Source organism: Sinohyriopsis cumingii, chromosome 13 (assembly GCF_028554795.1).
Source record: "Sinohyriopsis cumingii isolate HCF-2022 chromosome 13, ASM2855479v2, whole genome shotgun sequence".
Classification (NCBI taxonomy): domain Eukaryota; kingdom Metazoa; phylum Mollusca; class Bivalvia; order Unionida; family Unionidae; genus Sinohyriopsis; species Sinohyriopsis cumingii.
The window spans coordinates 70,906,122-70,916,914 of NC_142973.1; the positions used below are offsets into that span (position 1 = coordinate 70,906,122).

Consider the following 10,793-nt stretch of genomic DNA (forward strand, 5'->3'; position numbering starts at 1 on the left):
TGTCCAGCTTTTGCGAGCCAATTTACCCATTTGCGATCCTCTATTTATAGGCATAAATATGTAATTTTTGTATGTGTGTTTGTACAAGTATATCATCTTACTGTTCCAGCCAAGTTTTAGCTTTGTAGATTAATTTTGTGATGTCTTATTAATGAGAACGATGATCATTATATTATCTGGTAACTACAGACATTCTGACAACTATTAATTAGCATACCCAGTAAGGGCTGTTCCATTAATTAAGATACCCAGTAAGGGCTGATCTATTAAAAAATACATGGAACCCAGGGAATGTACTTTTAAAGTGGGGCACTCTACAATAGATGCAATTCAATTTTTTTTATCATTTTAATATGAACTATGTAAAATCAAAATATCCTGGCATATATTTTTTAAAAACTGCCTTCCCTGGGTACCATGTATGTTTAGATAGAACAGCCCTAAGATCCTTCTTACTGTACTCACTTAGTCATCATTCCACTTTTAACCAATGTTCTACTTAGTAACCAATTGTTTCAAAATACAAGAAATGGACATGCTGGTTTTAGTAATAGTAAATATTTGTTTACTACATCAGTATATTCCCATAATGTTACAAAATTGCAGAAAGAGAAGATGACTATTTTGTTAACAATTCTTAGCATGTGCAATTTATGCCAATTTTACATTGGGCTTAAACACAAATGAAAACGAAGTGTAAATTCCAGTTCTTTATAAGGAAGGTTAATAATAATATGTATCATATATACAAACAACATAGATCTGATCCCATAATGCTCTAGCAGACCAGGGTCTATTGATTTACTCCTAACAAATAGCATTGACCCAATTCTGCTGGTGCATTATGCAATGGCAGATATGGGTCGATGCAATCTGCAGTCAGACTCTACTTATATGCAAACATATATGGTATGGCATTTATGCTTTGTCATCCTTTATAACATAAAAATATTTAATATAACTAAATCCGGTAGAAGGAATATGGATGATGCATAGCATGGAAATTCCTAGCTTTGAAAAGATTGAACTAATAAAGTGGAATCTGCTAGAACTTGTATAGCCCTATGTTTTCTCCAGCAGGCACAGCTAAATGAATTCTTCCTTATACATGAGCAAGCATGTGAAAATTGTGCAGTTGAATTGCTGTGAGCATAATGAAACTTGCAACATTCATTAATATTAACAAAACTCAATCTGATCATGCAAGTACCTGACTTCTAGATTGGCTGCAATAGCCAAGCAATTACTAAATGACTTTGTGCAACTCAGCAATCTGACTATGATTATCTAGCAAAAGTAATTAATAAAAGCATTTTACCAACTCCACTAGGCAAAGTTGTACAACTGGACATGCTGTTTTCGGTATACAATGGTAATGTCTCATGCAGTTCTACTGCAAATGACAACATTATATCATTCTCCCAATAAGGAAGACAAACAACTCACTTAAAGTTATTTATCACACATGTTGTTGAAATGTACAATAATATATTGTTCCCATATAAGATAGTTCACCTGGCTGATATCTGCCTAATAGCCTAATTCAAGAGCAGTCTGCCAAAAAGTCTGAAACTGGATGCTTCCTGTAGATATTTCTCCCAATGCTCTGGTTGCATGTTATGGAAACAATTGTTTCAATGGTTTTTTTTCTCCAATTTGTTTGATGGCACATCAACTTCAATTGCCACATATTGAAAAGCCTCTATGCCAGATGCTTTTTGTCAGAGTTAGTTTCTGTTTTTAAGTATTTTTATATTAAGTTGTATAAATATTTTCTGTTTTTAGTAATAGCCTTCAAATCTGGGTTTGCATCATTTCTATAAATGTGAATGAGCTTCAATTTAGTATACTTCCTGTGAATTTCGTTAAATTCTGTTAAGCAACTTTTTTAAATAAAGTGTTACAAGTTTTTCTTTTTTTTTTTGTAGCAGCAGCCAAATTTGATAGCAGATGGCATCATTTGTATGAACTTAAAAGCCATTCACACTAAGATACTTTCTGTTAAATTGAAGTCAATAAAAGAATTTTCTGGTTTTAATAAAATTGGGTTATCATATTTAATCAGCATGATTTGCATAATTAAATAATCCTTCATGGCAGAATGTTTTTGTCAGATTTTGAAGAGCAGTTTCTGAGAAGTTATTTTATGTTTTTTTTTTTCTTCTTCATTTTATTCTTAGCGTGACTGGTGACATATTTAAGAGCAGATTGGCATAATTTGTAAAAACCTGAAAGACTTTCTTGCTAGGATGCTTTTTGTCAAATTAGGCCAATTGTTTTGAGTGATTTTTGAGAAAAACTTGTCTTTAGTATTTTTGTCCTTCTAATTTAGTCACGGTAGCCATATTTGATGGCAGATTGGTGATATACAAAGCTGAAAGCCATTCATGCCAGAATATTTTTTGTCAAAGTTGGTCAAGATCTGCTGAGTGTTTTTGAGAAGATGTAGCTGAAAGGTTTTAGAGTTGTAAGCACAGTGGCCACATGTCAAGGAGGATCAGCATCATCAGAATAAATGTTAAATTGCTTTAGCCAGGATGTTTTGTCAGATTGATAAAATTCTTTTGAGTGTTTTTTTCTTTTAATGTTGTAAATTGCAATTGTAATAGATGATGCACAATGCACAATGGATGAAGGACCATGCCATAAACTCACTTGGCCTTATGGCCAGGTCAGCCAAAAATTACAGTCACATTATGGTTTTGTGTCCAGCAGGACAAGTACTAATTTAAAACTTTTAAAAGCCCTGTGATAAACTGGCCATTAATAAGACATATTTCTGTTAGGATTTCAAAATGACCTATATGATTAATACACTAAGAATATGTACAGAATAATAAATAGTGGACAAAACCAAATGTCTGTGCAAGGCAACAAGACTTTCTTTTCAAGGGTCCAGTTTTGTCCAATTCTAGAATCAAACCTGTGAGAAGTTACAAGCAATGTGGCCTGGTTGCAAGTTATTCCTGCTTCTCTGCTATTTTAGCATTTTGTTCCAAGTTGCCATGAAGACTATTTTTGTGCTGATGCTGCTGTTTTAGCACTTTGTTCCTGGTCTTTTTCTCGAGATTCAACTTCCTGTTTCTCAACACTTTCATTTGAGTCTGTTTGACAGCTCCTGTCTTCCCTTACAATATCTTCAAGAATTCTAAACTTGGATGTAGAACAAATCTCTAGTAGCTCTCGTAAACCTTTGTTTTCAACTTCAAGTTGTTGTAATCTTTCTTTTTCTTTGAAACTTTCTGTCTCATCTGCTGTAATGGACTTGTGCATAACAGCGCCCATCTCACAGATCTTATCCATTAATGTCTCCAGTTCCTACAAAACAAAAATATATTACTACTTCCTAATTTTACTGATTTGAAGTTTGTACAAAGAATGTGAAAAGATATGTGCATGTGTGTGTGTGTGTGTGATTTTGATTTTTAATGTAGCTTTAACAATTTTTCAGTCATAACGCCAAGATGTCTGCAGTGTGAGTTTATGGTGATGTCTAGCACTGGGGCATCATACCACAGACATGTAGCATGAAGTCCCACCCAGTTACATTATCCTGACACCAAGCCGACCAGTCCTAACACTAACTTCTTAATGCTGAGCACTAAGTGAGGCAGCTATTAGTATCATTTTTGTTAAGTCTTTGGTATGTGAAAAGATAAAGTATCCCATGTGAATATTAATTTTTTTTGTTTAAAAAGCAATGTAAAACAGTTTAAACATAATGTTTTCAGGCTTCCTGACCAACTTTTGTGTCAATTTAATGGACATTTCAATCTACATTTCCACTCAAAATTCATACATGAAACTTGTGATGAAGTGAGTGAAATTTCATGCATTTCTACCCAAATCAAGCAAATTATTACTGTCTAGGTTGCAAGTAAAGGCAAACAAGTTTATTTCATATTATATTATGTAAAAGTAGTAAGAATGGCTTTACCTTTTGAGATTTTGCCCATTTCAATAGAAACTGATTTTATGTTATTAATTTATCAAAGTCATACAACAATTTTACTGACTGAAACTAAGTAAAATCTTAATATTTTCATACAGTTCAACAAGAATTTCTTTTGTTTTCATTTTTTACTAATTCAAAGGTTAATAAACATGGCACCATTTTAAAAGACCGTTTTTTACATTATAAATGTTAACATATCTAAGCTCACTTCTTCCCATTTTCACATCGTTTGGCCCTATTCTGGTGTGGAAGGGAGGAGGTGGTTTGGGGTGGAGAAGAGAGGTCACTTCATCCTAAAATGTTAGTCCAGCATGAGGTAGTCTAACTCACTTTCAAAATGTATCTTGCTGTGCATTTAAGATTTCTAGAAGATGCCTTTCAATCACAAGAACAAAACACATAGGTTTACCTTAGGGAGGACAGTGTATTTATATGACAATTTAGCTTGTAACAAATACACTGTTTGGGACCTGGATGGCACCCTATTGATGTACTCACTTTGCACCTCTACCTTCCTGTTAGTATCATTTTTGTTAAGTCTTTGGTATGTGAAAAGATAAAGTACAAACACAAAATATATTGAAAAATTATTTACATTCAACACTCACTTTAACTAGTCTACATGTGTTTCTACATGTGTAACCTTCACTGAATGATTGTTAACTGGAATTCTGCCACGAACATGATCATGTGCTCAAAGTGCTAAATTATATTACTCTTTTATTCTTCTTTTATAGTTTGTAAAGCAGTGTTGATTTTTCCATTTTTATTATCTGACAGGTTTTGAAGTTTGAAAAGATCCATCTGTTCTAACATTTTCCATAATATTATATCCACAACCCACACTATAAAGTGTTTTGCTTAATATCTGGTGCCATTTTGTTTAAAAGTACATACTAGTCCACTAACTAATTAGCTTATCAATATAATGAATCTGTGAGGAAATGTTCATACTCGAAGAAACCCGTCTGTTTTTTTTTTGTAAATGGGTCATATACAGTTGCTATAAATATATCAACTAAGGAAAGTACTCTTATGCTATTCTTAAGCAGCAGTCATCTTTTAAAGAATTTTCTGAAATTTATTTGAATGGAATTAAAGAGATGATAAAAAAATGACCAAAAAAAACTTATTGCTTTTTTTAATTTCATTTTTAATTAACCAAAAAAAAGCATAATCCATATACAGGCAAGTGTAAAACGTAATTTGGTTAAAAAGTGCAGTGATTAAGCCAAAAACATAATGGTTGGTATGCATGTATAGAGCATGACTGGGTCCATGCACGTGTTCTATAACAGAGGGTTGGTGCATCAAGCTTAATCATAATAGTGACAGGTAAGCTATTACTGACATTATAATGTCATGAACTTAATATAATCAGCATGTATCATGGAACCCATCAGTAAAAAGTAAATATCAATGCACCATAAACATTTATCTTTTGTTAACAGGTGTCTCAATATTAAGCTGCATGGAAAGATGAGAAAAAAGCCCATAGTATATTTTGACTTTTATGTACAGTTGCTTTTTATATTGAGGTATCAACTACTAATGAATTTATACTTTCAAATGAATTATCTTCACAGCTAAGCTAAATATATATTTGCCATTTCATGCTAATATTCTTACCTTAGAGTGGTCACTGTTTCCTGCAATAGCTTTTTCCCATACATTACTCTCTATCAATTTGTTTATTTGTTCCCGATATTTCTGCATGATCAATTCCAAAGCTGACTGATGCTCTTCCAATGCAAGCCGCAGTTCCCGATTTTCCTGCTGAAGCTCACGGATCTGTCGATTCTCCTGTGCAATACCAATGACCAGGGTTGACCGTGGACGATGTTTGGCAATCTCATTTAATTCTGTTATGGATTCTTGGTACTAAAGTGGGCCAAACAATAAAGGAATTAAGCATGCACAAAGAGAAAGTACTTTACGTACCAGTAATTATAACACAGTTTACTTACAGATTTGACTAGAACTTTGATAGGTAAATCAGTCTACTCACTCCTATTCTGGCTATAGGAAATAGTTTATTTATTTATGCTCCACAACTGGGAGAGGTAAAACTTCAAGATATTTCTTGCTTTCACCATAAAAAATGCACATTATACAAGTATGTGTAAATCTCTCTCTCTCTCTCTCTCTCTCTATGTATATATATATATATATATATATATATATATATATATATATATATATATATATAAAAGCAACGAAGGAAACTAGGCTTTTGCTGTCTGAACATAGATATTTGTGAGTAGTATGTTGCAGTTAGCCACATGATTTTTTTACCTAAACACAATATGGAAAAGAATGTCAGTATATGCATAAGTGTTTAAAATTGCATCTGGCTGATGATAGTTGACCACAATAACATGCAGTACATTTTCCAGGTATATTTAATTAAGCCAAAAGGCTCACAGTGAAATTGCCATCTTTTGGAGACTTGAATAAGATGTTGTCATTTTACAAGCAAACTGATTTAAAAACAAGTCTATATGCTGTATACATAGTGTACTAAACTACCTGTTTCATCCCTTCAATTCTCTTATAAAGAGATTGGGAATGAGATATCACCATATCGGCCGTTTTCTCATGTTCCTTTAGGTGTGCAACTAAAATGTAAGCATCCTCCAATATCTTCTTCAAATTACAAGCCATACTGAAAAGTAAAATGCTTAGAGTTTTAAACATGACTGAATCTATATGTTGAATATTGCTTTAGTTTTAAAATTCAGAGGTTATCAAACTATATTGCAAATTAATCCCTGCATTAATATGGACTTTCAAGACAGGTCGTCTCCCATGGGTAGGAGCTGTGTAACAGTTAGGCCATCGCTGACTTAAGAGTAAATGTTGCAGGATCGAATCCTAGAATCAGCCTGGGTTACATACAGTAGTGTGTCCCTGGGCAAGGTCCTTTCCTCTAACTGTCTCAGCACAACAATCAGCCTGGGTTACCTACATAGTGTGTCCTTGGGCAAGGCCCTTTCCTCTAACTGCCTCAGCACAACAATCAGTCTGGGTTACCTACAGTAGTGTGTCCTTGGGCAAGGCCCTTTCCTCTAACTGCCTCAGCACAACAATCAGCCTGGGTTACATACAGTAGTGTGTCCTTGGGCAAGGCCCTTTCCTCTGACTGTCTCAACACAACAATCAGCCTGGATTACCTACGGTAGTGTGTCCTTGGGCAAGGCCCTTTCCTCTAACGGCCTCAGCACAACAATCAGCCTGGGTTACCTACAGTAGTGTGTCCTTGGGCAAGGCCCTTTCCTCTAACTGTCTCAGAACGACAATCAGCCTGGGTTAAACCTACAGTAGTGTGTCCTTGGGCAAGGCCCTTTCCTCTAAGTTTCTAACTGTCTCAGCACAACAATTAGCCTGGGTTACCTACAGTAGTGTGTCCTTGGGCAAGGCCCTTTCCTCTAACAGTCTCAGTACAACAATCAGCCTGGGTTACTTACCATATTGTGTCCTTGGGCAAGGCCCTTTCCTCTAACTGTCTCAGCACAACAATCAGCCTGGGTTACCTACAGTAGTGTGTCTTTGGGTAAGGCCCTTTCTTCTAACTGCCTCAGCACAACAATCAGCCTGGGTTACATACAGTAGTGTGTCTTTGGGCAAAAGTTGTAACTTTCTGGCCATTACCAATACTGCCTTGTACAGATGAGCTCTAATTCTTGTTTAAAATTTGTGAGGTTGTTTTAAACAGTATATTGTTGAGCCAAATATTGTGGTATACCATGGTATTTGTTTACATACTATGATATATACCACAGTACTATGAAATTATATTGGGGACCCACAATTTCATTTTCTGTGGCAGGGGTCTGGGATTTTTTTTTTTACATTTCTGGCTCTAAACAAGCTGGAAAAAAGATCTTGCTCTAATTTACAGCAAATTTTGCTACACACTATATCCATTATTCTTTTTTTTTTTAAATAATTATCTTGAGATAAAAGATAAAATACCTTGGCTTAAAAGAAAATCACAGTCCCCTCCTCCACAAATTAAATTGTCAGTACCCTACAGTAGATGAATCTGCTAAATGCATGTTAATTGTTGTATAAGTTGTCATCTAAATACTGTAACTAAACTGGGATGTTGTTGTTGTTGTTGTTGTTCTAGGGTTTAACGCCATTTTTCAGCACAAGATAGGCTACACATGGCAGCCAGTATAACTGGTGGAGGAAGAACCCTGGAAAACCCAGGGAAGAACCACCGACCCACGAGAAGCTAATGACAGGCTTTCCCACGTACCCACGCTAGCCGATCCTTGGTGTCTGTTAATTCTGTTAATTTAATAATGCTTTTCTTACATTTTTTTTTCTACATATACCAGTTTGGATATATCAGTGCCTTTATTAGATTTATGTATAATCTATCATTACACTGTGTATTGTACTAATTTATAATAGTGTTATATAACTTGTATACCAAAAATGAAAATCAATGAGATGCAATTCACTTTCAAGAGTGATCATTTTTTAATCTGAATCTGATTTTGGAAGCAATTAGCTATCAATAATATCATCGAAGCCCAACATAAATATATTTCAGAACTGGTCAACGGAGTTTTACTTCGTGAAACATGCCAGCGAACAAACCTGCTTCTTCCCCCCCAAAAAAAAAAATAAATAAGGTGGGGTAGAGGCAGTGAATACTTTGCACATACTGCAAACAACATATTGACTACTTAGGTCAACTTGGTTCTGACCATGATTGGCTCGAAGGATCCAGCAGAGAAGTTTGAACACAGGACAATCCAGTCTCTAGTGAGTGTAATGAATAATTCCTTCAAACCCACTATTGAATTTATATTTGAATTATTACAATTGCAACGTTGTGTGACAAATAATATTGAAAAAGGGGAAATTTTGGGTACATGGAAATTGGAGCCCGGGCTTGTGGAATTTTTTGTCGGGTCTCGTGATTTTGTTTAAGTCACCAGCTGTGAATTTTTTTTTCTTTCTTTGACCACTGATATTTATTGTGCAGATCACTTAAAAATAAAAATAAAACAGTCCAGGTAGAAATATGTCTGAATTAAATTTTAAAACTAAAATTAATTTGTACATTTATATCAGTAAATGCGCTTACCCGTACTCAGTATGGCTATTACTTCACCCAAGTTATGAAAAACAGGAAGCAAGTGATGATTACTAATAGAAGTTTCTGATATTCAGCTGGATTTAAATCAAATGCTGTAATATTTTCTGCAAATGGGATTAATAAATAATTTTTATAAAATATTCTTTATGTCCTTATAATTAATGAACTATTACATTTATTAATAACAATGTATACCTTTGCGAAAGATATCTCCGCTACGTACCTCTTTTGTGAAGAGCTTCGTCGTCATTACAAAACTAAATTCTCGAGAACAATTGTACACCCGATGCTAATCACGGCTGTAAATTCGGACGATACGGTTATGGGAATCACACACTGAAAACTTAATAATGACTGCTAAAGTGCATATGAATATGTTCATGCAGGTGCATTGACTCAAATTAAATTGAATGTTGATTGTCCTAAAATCTTATAGTATAGTTCATCATACACAGCATCGCGAATTTTATCCTGTCTGTAATTCTGTACATTTTAGGACAGCGTCCTTAAATGTTGCTAAACGTATCTAATTATTTTCACATTAAATATTTAAAACGAATTGGACACTTTTAGCTACATTTATTGACCCTGACGTGAAAATTTACTGAGTTACAGATGGGATAAAATTCGCGATTCTGTGTGGAACGAAAAATAAAATATTTTAACCAAAACCGATTCAATCATTAGTTCTTCTAGTTGGACCTTAATTGAAAATGAGATCAACAACTTCCAGAAGAAAATTATTGATTGCTCTGGACATTCACAATGGTGGTCAGGTACTAAATTGTGCCAAGAAAAGAGGATATCGGGTCTATCGCAATAAATAACAGGGAAGAACGAATTTGTTTTCAACACGCTCTGCTTTCATCGTGACAACACAGCGCGCGACATTCAGTCCGGTTCGCGATGGATGACACCTTTATGTTGACTCTAGTCCAAAAATGTCCACATAATTTAACATTCATTTTTCCATATGTATTTCTCGGGGTGTGTAAATAATGACCTTCCAAAAAGAATATGGATGTATGAGGTTGCAAATGAAGTAAACAGTTGCCAGTTAAAGATATTATAATCAAATTCTAAATTGTGACACCCAAAACTGAAATAGTCGCTTCTGAAAGCTTTAATGACCTATACAACTTTTACATTCGTCAAAAGACAGAGACTTAGTTTATTTTGTTGGTTTTAATTGCACTTTCATCACATAACTGGCTAGATCATGCATCAGTGCCTTTCACAATGACACGCCGAAGGAGTCGAATCCGGGTGGTCAGTGCGTGTATCGAACTCGTGACCCTTGGGTTACAAGTCCCACGCTATACTGAGCTTAAGCAGTTTCCTTGCATATACAGTTTTTGAAAGCGTCGGATTACAATTACAAAAATAAGAAACACTTATTAGTGCTATTTAACCCACTATAAACAATACAGTATGAATTACCAACCTACCTACCTACTTACCTGCCAGCCTGCCTGCCTACTTACGCACGTACGTAGGTACGTACATACATACATACATACATACATACATACATACATACATACATACATACATACATGCATGCATACATGCATACATACATACATACATACATACATACATACATACATACATACATACATGCATACATACATACATATTTAAACTGTGTATCTTGTTATTTAAAAAGTCTCGCTTATATGCTAAAAATCCCTATCCCCAGTTATACTTACCGATTCAATA

The 10,793-nt window shown here is 34.6% G+C and overlaps 1 protein-coding gene across 3 annotated transcripts; it reads right to left on the reverse strand.

Moving 5' to 3' along the window:
• Window positions 1-695: 695 nt before the first annotated feature.
• Window positions 696-9,329, reverse strand: LOC149785809 (FGFR1 oncogene partner 2 homolog). Of its 3 annotated transcripts, none has more exons than XM_089979749.1 (4): window positions 9,295-9,329; window positions 6,485-6,620; window positions 5,585-5,836; window positions 696-3,318 (listed from the first exon to the last, which is right to left on the reverse strand). In XM_089979749.1, exons 2-4 carry the CDS (start codon window positions 6,617-6,619, stop codon window positions 3,013-3,015), a joined length of 693 nt encoding a protein of 230 aa, XP_089835875.1. In that variant the 5' UTR covers window position 6,620; window positions 9,295-9,329; the 3' UTR covers window positions 696-3,012. The 3 variants fall into 3 exon arrangements, with proteins under 3 accessions (XP_089835875.1, XP_089835874.1, XP_089835876.1); XM_089979748.1 differs by having other exon boundaries at window positions 9,267-9,317; XM_089979750.1 differs by lacking the exon at window positions 9,295-9,329 and adding an exon at window positions 9,060-9,189.
• Between the last annotated feature and the right edge of the window lie 1,464 nt (window positions 9,330-10,793).

What these genes read in the sequence shown, in the direction of transcription:
- LOC149785809 (XM_089979749.1), bottom strand. Translation starts at nt 6,619, where the DNA reads ATGGCTTGTAATTTGAAGAAGATATTGGAGGATGCTTACATTTTAGTT. An exon ending in GAATTGAAGGGATGAAACAG is followed by an intron (nt 5,837 to 6,484) that starts GTAGTTTAGTAC and finishes GGCCCACTTTAG; the next exon opens with TACCAAGAATCCATAACAGA. An exon ending in GAAACAGTGACCACTCTAAG is followed by an intron (nt 3,319 to 5,584) that starts GTAAGAATATTA and finishes TTTGTTTTGTAG; the next exon opens with GAACTGGAGACATTAATGGA.